Raw genomic sequence first — 12099 nt, 5'->3', positions numbered from 1 at the left:
TATTAGCACTCAAATAACTTGCCTCTCAACTTACATATCAGTATATGTGACATTTTGGATAATTAGGAAGATGTGAAAGAATAATCTATTTTATCTCCTTATTGGCTAGGCCTCTAAAAAACCAAGATAATTTATAGGTCATTTTTAAGGCTTAGTATTACTTTTTCCAAATGGAAAGAGTTGTGTTTTTTTTTTTTGTTGTTGTTGTTCTGTTTATTTTTTAAGACAGTGTCTCTCTCTATAGCCCTGGCTGTCCTGGAACTCACTTTGTAGACCAAGCTGGCCTTGAACTCACAGATCCAGTGTGTGCCACAACACTCAGCCCAGCTGTGAATTTTAAATGATCATTAATAGGAATCACGCTCTTTGAAAGACTAAATATAGAATAGATTGATTATGTAAAAATGAAAATAAAACATGGAAAGATAAAGATGAATCTTTCTCATTGTTGACACCCAAAGGGAAACACTGTAATATTGAGATTTTTTTTAAAAATGTGTCTTCTGCTGGGACCAACTCCCCACTGATACAAGTTCTCATATCTGAGGCCACTTTCTTTCCTCACTGGCAATGTCAAGGAGGCGGGTTCTGGCTCCTCTGGCTCCTCCCCTGCAGCCTCCATTCATTTCTTTTTTCTCTATGGTTGAATTGGGGCTGCTGTGTGGAGGACATCACAGTAGAGATGAAAACTAAGAGATTTTTTGCAATGCTGAAGTAAATGACGAGTTCACAGTCATTTAAGATGTGTGCATCATGAGACTTCAGAGATACTCTGGATTCTACTTACATAAGCTCTGCACTCATCATCCAACACAAAGGGGACGCCATGGTAGCTGTTTCCTTTGGTCCCTCTGGGTCATTCAGAATCACTTTAAACTCACTTGCTATGACTGTTAGTCACTTAGATTACCAATTTTTTATCTCTTGTTATTAATTTGGTATGCTGGTACTCTCACCTGTCCATAAATATTTAGTTAACATAAATGAATGTGACGAACATGGAGATTGGAAATATGCAATGGATTAAATTCAAAATTCTCTTGAGCCCTCAAGTGTAGGTTAATATTAATGCACAGGAGAAAAATTCATATTGAGAATATTGAACTAGAAGCAATGAATATAGAATAGGGGTGAAGACATAAGATATTTCATAGATAATTTATAGCCTAGTCTATATATATATTCATTTGCATAAAGCTTAACAATATTTTTCTTAATGGGAATATCACTGAATAAGCAATGGATAGGATTTCTTATAGGAAATTACACTCCATTCAAAAACATTCAGGCTGGATAGATTGGACATAGCAAGCTGTCATTATATCTCTCTGGTAGCACACAAGTAATCTAATATGGCCTCTTTTATAATAGAAACTTTGGCAAGGCCCAGAGAAATCATTCTGTGTCACATCAAGTGTTTGTGTGTGTGCCCTATAAACAAGAAGCCAAGTCGGTAGAGGCAAATATAGCTTTTAACATCTTACTTTTAAGTACACAGATTTTTCCTTAAAGCTTACTTTCTGTGAAGGCGAACCAAACAAAACAAGAAGACCAAATATTTGTTTTTGCTTGAAATCAGCTCTTGAAAGATGATTACGAATTTCCAAAAGGGAAATATGATAATTATAAAGATCTTCACCCACTAGGAATGCACACCAGAGACATTTCTTCACTGTATGTTTTGAGACTGTAATTATTGCATATTAATCACACTAATTAGTTATTTTCGACACAACAGAAACTTTAAGAGATACGAACATTTTAAACTTTAAAATTAGATTATAAATTAAGGAAAAGAATTGTGTTAAACTTTTATATATGAACTATTAAAGTTTTACTCTAAAATTAAGCTTGCCTTTACCTGGTTTGTTTCTTGATCACTTATTCTTTAACGTAAAGTCATCAGGTATTTGTCAAAATGCTGATAGACCTTGGGTAAATATAATAAATTCCATGTTGAATAATAAATTGTGGTGACTATAATGAATTCCATGTATTTACCCAATACCCTTTGAGCACACCCCTTGAGTAGGTCTGAATGGTTATAGATAAGTCCAAGACACCTGTCTCTGCTACTCAAGTACTGGGATAACAAATTTAAGACATTACACCTGCCTTTAATGTGGGTATTGAGATTGAATTCATGTCCTCTTGCATGTGTGCCAGCCACATCACTTACTGAGCTATCTGTCCTGCCCTTCTTTATTTCTATACCTTTCATTTTCTTATGTTTAAAATACATACATATATTTTATATGTACATATAGCAATAATGATAAAACAGTGCTGATAGGTATATAAAGTATGAAGATGCATTCTGTATGAAAAATTAACACCATGTAAGGAAGAAGAAATGATTATATAGGATCACATTTTATGTGCAATATATTATATATAATTGAAAGTAAATCATTAACCTAAACTGAAGTATTATAACTCTATAATGTTAGGTATAATACTTAGAGCAGTCAAAAAAAACAACACAAACAGTATATTTTTAAAAGGAGGAAAATGGCAGTATAGTATAAAATTTAATACAAATAGTAATGGAAAAATAAAAACCACAAAATAAGTGGGAAAACAAACGGCAAATAATAAATATAAACTCAAGCTTAGTGATAATTATATTAATTGTAAATATTTATGAAGGCAAATAATTATTCAAATGGATATATCTACTATATAGATAGTAACTAAAGTAGGAATACTTTGTATTTCAAATTTTAGTAAAAATAATTTATTAAAAGTAAAAAGAGTATGTCATTCAATCCAGCAAAACTCTCAATCACCATAGATGGAGAAACTAAGATATTTCACGACAAAACCAAGTTCACCCAATATCTATCCACAAACCCAGCCCTAAAAAGGATAATAGGAGGACAACACCAATACAAGGAGGGAAACTTCACCCTGAAAAAAGCAAGATAGTAACCTTTCATCAAACCCAAAAGAAGTTAAGCAATCAAATTTAAAAAATAACGTCAAAAATGATAGGAAGTAACAATCACTATTCCTTAATATCTCTTAACATCAATGGACTCAATGCCCCAATAAAAAGACACAGACTAACTGACTGGATACGTAAACAGGACCCTACATTTTGCTGCTTACAGGAAACACACCTCAGGGTCAAAGACAAACACTACCTTAGAGTAAAAGGCTGGAAGACAATTTTACAAGCAAATGGTCTCAGGAAACAAGCTGGAGTAGCCATTTTAATATCAGATAAAATTGACTTTCAACCCAAAGTCATCAAAAGAGACTCTGAGGGACACTTCTTGCTGGTCAAAGGAAAAATACAAGAAGAAGAACTCTCAATCCTGAACATCTATGCTCCAAATGCAAGGGCACCCTCTTTCATAAAAGAAACTTTATTAAAACTCAAAGCACACATTGCACCTAACTCAATCTACATTGAAATGCTTTAATAGCTATACAAATGTCAGAAAGACTATTTTCTTTGTAATTTTTCATCTTATGATCTTAGTCTATCAAAAAAAAAGATAGCAATGATCAATAGATATGCACCCAACAACACAACAGTAAAATCCACAAACACTGACAAGGTTGAAGACAGAAATAAATAATTTAGTAAACTCAGGAGACAGCAGGTGTTGGCGAGGATGTGGAGAAACAAGAACACTCCTCCACTGCTGGTGGGATTGCAAGATGGTGCAACCACTTTGGAAATCAGTCTGCAGGTTCCTCAGAAAACTGGGCATGTCACTTCCTGAGGACCCTGTTATACCACTCCTGGGCATATAGCCAGAGGATTCTTCAGCATGCAATAAGGACACATGCTCCACTATGTTCATAGCAGCCCTATTTGTAGTAGCCAGAAGCTGGAAAGAACCTAGGTGTCCTTCAAAGGAGGAATGGATACAAAAAATGTGGTATATTTACACAGTGGAGTACTATTCAGCCATTAGAAACAATGAATTCATGAAATTCTTAGACAAATGGATGGAGCTGGAGAACATCATACTAAGTGAGGTAACCCAGTCTCAAAAGATCAATCATGGTATGCACTCACTGATAAGTGCATATTAGCCTAGAAACTTTGAATACCCAGGACATAATCCACAAATTAAATGATGTCCAAAAAGAATGGAGGAGTGGCCCCTGGTTCTGGAAGGACTCAGTGCAAGAGTCTAGGGGAATTCCAGAACAGGGAAATGAGAAGGGGTGGATGGAAGAACAGGGGGACAGAAGAGGGCTTATGGGACTTGCAGGGAGTAGGGACCCAGAAAAGGGGAAATCATTTGAAATGTAAATAAAAATATATCAATAAAAAATTATGAAAAACTTCAGTATCAGATGTAAAGATTAAAATTCCATTAGGTAGAAGATTATCAAGGAAAACTTGATGCCTCTGGGATAACATGATCTAATAGTTTCTGGAGGACATTTCTTCCTGACATAGCAGAGCAGGAGTGCTTCTTAAACATGCCTCGAACCTTCTCCAGAGCAGTGCATAAAACAGGCTTTAAAAATGTAAGCCTTTCATATACACATGAGGTATGTTTTCAAGCAGAATAGGCACAGACTAGAAAGTAGCAAAACATACTTCAGTGTACTCAAGGTAAAGAAGCCCAGAGATGCATTTCGCAGTGATCTAGGGTCTGCGACATTTTAAGACATCTGTCCCTGCACCCTCATGGCTATGTTCCCTTTGACAGATCATGGGATAATCTCCTACCACTATCATCTTCATTTCACTATTAATAGGAACTTTTAACCAATTTTACTTGTGCTGTGTCTCCATTTAGTTTGCGTTTCCATGATCTGTCCATTGATGAGAGTTGGTTGTTGAAGTCTCCCACAATTATTGTGTGAGGTGCAATGTGTGCTTTGAGCTTTAGTAAATTTCTTTTATGTATGTGAGTGCTCTTGCATTTGGAGCATAGATGTTCAGAACTGAAAGTTCTTTTTGGTACATTTTTCCTTTAATGACTATGAAGTGTCCTGTCCTTCCTTATCCTTTTTGATAACTTTTGATTGAAAGTTGCTTTTATTTGATATTTGATCTAGCATGGGAAGGGAATATAAGGACAGAGAAAAAGGAGGGAGGTGATTGGAGAATGGATGGAGAGAAGAAGGTTTATGGGACATATGGGGAGGGGGGATCAGGGAAAGGGGAAATCATTTGGAATGTAAACAAAGAATAAAGAAAATAAAAATATTAAAAAAAAAGAATGGCCACTCTAGCTTGTTTTGGGGGATCATTTGCTTGGAAAAGTGTTTTCCAGCCCTTTACTCTGAGGTAGTATTTGTCTTGGTCACTGAGGTGAGTTTCCTGCATGCTGCAAAATGCTGGGTCCTGTTTATGTATCCAGTCTGTTAGTCATGTGTTTTTATTGGGGAATTGAGTCCATAAATGTTAAGAGATATTAAGGAATAGTGATTGTTGCTTCCAGTTATTTTTGATGTTATATTTATGTTTGTGTGGTTATCTTTATTGGGTTTGTTGAAAGAAGATTACCTTCTTGTATTTTCTAGTGTGTAGTTTCCCTCCGTATGTTGGCGTTTTCCATTTATTATCCTTTGTAGGGATGGATTTGGGGAAAGATATTGTGTAAATTTGTTTTTGTCACAGAATATCTTAGTTTCTCCATCTATCGTAATTGAGTTTTGCTGCATATAATAGTCTGGGCTGGCATTTGTGTTCTCTTAGGGTCTGTATGAGATCTGCCTAGGATCTTCTAGCTTTCATAGTCCCTGGTGAAAAGTCTGGCGTGAATCTGATAGTTCTGCCCTTATATGATACTTGACCTTTTTCCATTACTGCTTTTAGTATTCTTTCTTTGTTTAGTACATTTGGTGTTTTGACTATTATGTGATAGGAGGAATTTCACTTCTGGTCTAATCTGTTTTGAAATTCTGTAGGCTTATTGTGTGTTTATGTGCATCACTTTCTTTAGGTTAGGTAAGTTTTCTTCTATAATTTTCTTGAAGATATTTACTGGCCCTTTAAGTTGGGAATCTTCACTCCCTAATAATACCTATCATCCTTAGGTTTGGTCTTCTCATTGTGTCCTCGATTTCCTGAATGTTTTGGGTTAGGAGCTCTTTGCATTTTGCATTTTCTTTGACTGTTTTGTCAATGTTTTCTATGTTATCTTCTGTACCTGATATTCTCTCTTCTAGCTCTTGTATTCTGTTGGTGATGCTTACATCTATGACTCCTGATCTCTTTCCTAGGTTTTCTGTCTCCAGGCTTGTCTCCCTTTGTGATTTCTTTATTCTTTCTATTTCCATTTTTAGATCCTGAATGGTTTTGTTCAATTACTTCACCTGTTTGGTTGTGTTTTCCTGTAATTCATTAAGGAATTTTTTTTGTTTCCTCTTTAAGGACTTCTACCTGTTTACCTGTGTTCCCCTGTATTTCTTTAGGGAGTTATTTATGTCCTTCTTAAAGTCCCCTATCATTACCACAAAATATGATTTTAAATCAGAGTCATGCTTTTCTGGTGTGTTGGAGTATCCAGGGCTCACTGTGGTGGGAGAACTGGTTTCTGATGATGCCAAGTAGCCTTCGTTTCTGTTGCTTATGTTCTTGTCCTTGCCTCTCGTCATCTGGTTATCTCTGGTGTTAGCTGGTCTTGCTGTCTCTGACTGTAGCTTGTCAATCCTGCAAGCTTGTGTGTCAGTACTCCTGGGAGACCAATTCTCTCTGGGAGGAATTTAGGTATGAAGAACTGTCATACAGGGTTAGCTCTGGTGTGCAGACAGAAACCAGAAGGATCCTGCTCCCAGCTGTTCCCTGGTTCCTATGACCTGATGGCTCTGGGAGGGTGCCTCTTAAATCAGGAGTTTGAATAGAAGTGGTGGTCCTACCTGTGCTTGCATGTGTGTAGGCTGTCCTGGGAGACCAGCTCTCTCCTAGAGGTATTTGTGTATGTAGAGCTGTGGCACAGGATTAGCTCTGGGTGCAGATGGAAACTGGGAGTCTCCTGTCCCATGCAGCTCCTCCGTTCCCGTGTTCTGGGGTTCCAGGAAGGTCCCTCTGAGCAGAAGAGGTGGTCTTCCCTGAGTTCACAGGCTTGTCCACAATCCTGGGAGGCTCTCTCTCTCTCTCTCTCTCTCTCTCTCTCTCTCTCTCTCTCTCTCTCTCTCTCTCTCTCTCTCTGTGGTATTTAGGACCTGTGGCACAGGATCCCTAATTTTACTTTCAACATTAGGTTTTCCACTCATATCATGTTACTCTGATTTTAGCTTCCTTAACAGGCCCCTAACCTGAATGGAAGGCCTTCTCTTTGTCATCTTTTAAATTTTTACCATATTCTATACCAGATGAGAATTCAGCTGATGTTGGCATAATTCCAAGTTTACGAACTGCTGGTCACTGCATTGGCTTTGTTCTGCTTGTCTCTCATTAGTCTGGACATTAATTACGAAAAGTGTGATTAATTGTCAAAATTTAAAGCTTGAAACTTTTTAGGTGAAACTGTAGACTTTTGACTTCTTTGGGAAATGTGGATGATCTGGCAACACAGAGTCTATGGTCCCATATGGTACCAGCTGGCTGGCACTAAATAACAGCTGTCCCTGTAGATGGACTGGGCTCTGTTGCCTGCAGTCCTCACATGTGTCCTCTACACAAGGACCCATGCCACTTACTATTATTAACTCGCTACTCTGTTTTTCATATAGAAATATAAGAGGCATGTGAGGAAGTCAATATACTTTTATATGCACAGCTATATCAAAATGCGGGTGGGGACAAGATGGGGGGGCATGTTTTTATCTTCAAAGCTGGCAAGCTCAGTTCATTTATTGATTTGCTTACATTTATTATCTAACCTTTGCAGTCACTACTGTAGTTACTAAGGACAAATAGGTGAGGGGGTTCTGCATAAGCACCCAGAAGTTACATTCCAACCATCCAGTACCAAGAGTGCTATACATTTGGTTTATATGAACAGCAACAACAAAAGACACCAGTAGTCTTAAGACCTTCACAAAGGGTGTGGAGAGGGTGGGTGCAATGAGGACAGTGGGATACCTGACTGGAATAATGTTAGAATTCAGGAGTGAGTGGTAAGGACTGATGGGATGGCAAAGATGTAGATATTTGGATTGTTCTTTTAAATAGTTTGCTGGGTTAATGAGAGGCTACCCGTTAGACATCCAGGTCAACGGGAGTCTGATTTGTAAAGAGAAAGCATATATTTGTAAAGCAAGATTACAAGACAGTTTGAAGAGGACACACTAAAAATTTAAAAGGAAATTTGCTCTTGAATAGAAAAATCACTATGCATTCTAGAAGAGCAAAAGCAATTGGAATGTGTGCCTGAATGAGCAACAGCAAAGATCTGGACCTTCAGTGTTGTGGGTGGGGAACATTAGGGAGAAGTGGATCTACCTCAACAGATTTCTGAATCATGCAGGATTAAGAGGAATCAGACTATGCAGAAACCAACAAGGGGAGAATGTGTAGGTGTACACACGTGGGTTTGTGTGGGGGTGTGCAAAGACGCCTGTGTGTGTGTGTGTGCATGTGTGTGTGTGTGTGTGTGTACATAGGTGTCAGATGAGCATCAGAGTATAAAGCTCCAGGTGACCAACTTACAACCTTCCTTATCCAAATATACACGAGGTGGGGGTCTTAGAAGCTAAAGTATTTGAACCATAAAGACTGCAGACTAAATTCAGCAAGAGAGTAAGCAAGAATGACCCAGGACATCAAAAACTGGGGCAAAAGTCAAATTCTATAGTGAACATGAGACTCCAACATTATGACCCCCCCAAACACACCATTTCCACACTTGCAGAATGCTTGTAGTCAGGTGAATATAATTTACCTCGTGTAAAACAGAAGTATTCTCTTCGGAAAAAAAGAGATTATTTCTAGAGAAATAATCACTATATGTTAACATTTGAAGAGTCCTTGCAGAGACTGCAGCTAACAATGCTGGGCAGTGAAGCATCCTATTGACTCACCATACCAACAAAGGCAGTGTTGGCATCACAGTCATTCTTCAGTAGGAATGGCTAACACAGCTTACCAGAAATCCAGTAGCTTCATAGCTTTCAGTATGGATTAGAGGCAAAATTATTAGAGCAAACTAACCCAGACAAAGTAGGGATATTCAGATGCAGACGTTAACCAGGTATCAGGAAAATGAGATTTTTTTTTTAAAGAGGGAGAATAAAAGAAAATAGCAAGGGAATATATATGTATGTATATATATTAATTATTGCTATTATACAGTCCTCATTGAAAAATGTAAGTCTATGGTCATGTGACTTGAGCATGGTTGATTTTGTCTGAAAAGGTACACAGTAAGAAAGAATGATGCCCAATATAATATCATTGTCAAATTCTGGAAACATTTACATCCTAAAAGCTTCAAGGTGGAGAGCTGGAAAAAACACAAAATGGAATATCCAGCTATTGTTACATGTGGTAAGGGAGCAGCATGGGGCTCGCGATTTCCTTCAACAGTAGGTCTTCCATAACTACCTCCATGTTTCCATTTGGAAGTATGCGCGATGTAGTTGCTTCAACCCCACAAGTACCCCCACCTTTAAGACTTAAATAGTCCCAAAGAGAAAAGCTAGGCATATATGGCTGCCATTTTTGTTGTTATGTTTAAATAAGCAACACTACTTAGAACAATACAATAATTGTGCCCAGCAATTTAGTTAAATTTCATTTGATACTGTAGAATCCTAGAAGATTCAGTATCTCATTATTAGTACTTACTTGGCTGGAATTGATGGGAAAATGTTCCCTGATGAAAAATGTTCTACTTGTAGTAGAGATGAACATAAAATTCAATGCTAGTATTAAGTGCATGGTGCTTTAAATTTATAATACAACATCAAGTTTTGTTTGTCCTTAAGTGATACACTTTCTTACTTGAGGAAAAATAAAGAAATGAAAAGCAGCTCCATTTCAAGATTGCAGAGTTTCATTCAACAATGCATAATTCTCACATCCAATGAAAAGAAATAAACACTTCACCCAGTATCTTAGGAAAGTCAAATTCAGGATATGTGGCTATGTATATTGTGATTTTTTTGTTTGTTTGTTTGTTTGTTTCCTTATGCTTTTACCATGACAAGTATCTTGACATTGATATTGATATAGAATGAAACTGTGGCCATTCTTTGGCTTCTACTATCTACAAAGACTAATTTTTCTAGCGAAATGGCAATATAGCTAAATCGTATTTGATGTATTATCATCTTAATTTACTGGAAATTAATATTAGTAATTCATTTGAAAGACTTAAATATGGTAAAATTTCTTCAGGAAATATTCCTTGATTTATAATCTTTTTAAAAAAGCTCTTCCCACTTTTTTCTACAAAAACCATGAAGGAAGCCCACTTTTATTCTTCCTAAATCACTGTTGTTCACCCCAAATCAGTGAATTCCAAGACTCTTCCATGTACTGTAGCCTACCCACTTGTTTATATATCCCAGGCTTTAAGAACACCATATCTTATGATTTCAAAATGGAGAGAACAAGAATTAGATTTACATAGAAAACGCAGGCACAGTTGCTTCCATATTTCTTTTTTTTTATTTGATATATTTTTATTTACATTTCAAATGATTTCCCCTTTTTAGCCCCCACTCCCCAAAAGTCCCGTAAGCCCCCTTCTCTCCCCCTGTCCTCCCACTCACCGCTTCCCACTTCCCCGTTCTGGTTTTGCCGAATACTGCTTCATTGAGTCTTTCCAGAACAAGGTATTTCTAACAACAACAACAACAACAAAATAAATAATAAATTATAAACCCGTTGGGAGTAGCTATGACTGAGAGATTGCATCTCACAGAGCTTTGTACTTGAATTTCTTCCCTGGCCACCTTCAGCCTTCCTACAACCATTATTTGTTTTCTTCCCATAGTAAGATATTCCCCAAAGGCCTTCCAGAGGAATACTCTGTAGCCGTCATGTTTCGGGTACGAAGAAGCACCAAAAAGGAGCGGTGGTTTTTATGGAAGATTTTAAACCAGCAGAATATGCCCCAGGTAAGCTAGCAACTGATTTGATTGGGTCCGGTGCTTCTCTGTTCTGTGTGCCCACATCTGGAGATAGGTGTAGCACCCAAATATTATTCTGTTTAGAGGAACTTAGCCTAGAAACTTGGAATACCCAAGACATAATCCACACATCAAATGATGTCCAAGAAGAACAGAGGAGTGGCCTGGTTCTGGAAAGGCTCAGGGCAGCAGTATAGGGCAATACCAGAACAGGATGTGGGAAGGGGTGGATGGGGGAAGAGGGGGAGGGAAGAGGGCTTATGGGACTTTCGGGGAGTGGGGAGCCAGGAAAGTGGAAATCATTTGAAATGTAAATAAAAAAATATATCGAATTTTAAAAAAAGAAAACTGTTAATATTGTTAAGTAGGATGATATACATGATATGAGACTCTGGTGAATGAGAGACTGATGTTTCGATTTGTCTTAAAGATTTATATACTTTTATTTTATGTACATAAATCTTTGCCTGTATGTATGTATGTATGTATGTATGTATGTATGTATGTATGTATGTATATACGTACAGTATGTGCTTGCCTGATGAACAGAGAGGTAGAAAACCAGTGCTGGATCCCCAGGAACTAGTTACAACTTTTTTGCCACCAAGTGGGTGCTGAGAATTGAAGCAAGAACAGGCACTGCCTTTATCACCAAACCACACCCTAAACTCCACCCCCTTTTAAACTTAGAGATTGATATTTTATTTGAAGACTGTGGAGCTGCTTCCCTTTTACAGATGTTTTATTGGCTGGTTTCAGCTCATTGATCAAACTCACGTCCTCCCATATATATTATTCTTAAAGAGATTTATTTCTTCACTTAAAATCCCTTTGTCAATTAAAAGCTGATATTTCAATACTGGATTCATCAATAAAAAACAAATATGGACTACATGCTTCATGTTAGAAAGTGATGAGAAGAAGAACTTGAGGGCTGTGGGAACGGCTCGGGGTTGAAAGCCTTTGTCATGCAGAAATATGGATTGGAGTTCAGATCCTGAGCACACACATCAGTGCCAAGTGGACGTGGGGCCCACCTGTTAGTCTAGCACTCACAAAGTGGGAGGGGATTCACCAGAGCGAGTTAGCTAGCATGACCAG

At 37.5% G+C, this 12099-nt stretch overlaps 1 protein-coding gene across 1 annotated transcript in view; it reads left to right on the top strand.

Annotated features, from left to right (window-relative positions):
• Positions 1–12099, top strand: part of Col19a1 (collagen type XIX alpha 1 chain) — a 301599-nt gene that overhangs the window by 30560 nt on the left and 258940 nt on the right. Inside the window, exon 4 of the mRNA XM_052192819.1 lies at positions 10863–10986. Within this exon, the coding sequence (XP_052048779.1) occupies positions 10863–10986 (124 nt within the window). The remainder of the gene's footprint in view (positions 1–10862; positions 10987–12099) is intronic.

This window comes from Apodemus sylvaticus, chromosome 9 (assembly GCF_947179515.1).
Source record: "Apodemus sylvaticus chromosome 9, mApoSyl1.1, whole genome shotgun sequence".
NCBI classification, from domain to species: Eukaryota; Metazoa; Chordata; class Mammalia; order Rodentia; family Muridae; genus Apodemus; species Apodemus sylvaticus.
Note: the sequence above shows the minus strand (reverse complement) of the source record. Positions and strands in the feature narration are given on the sequence as shown.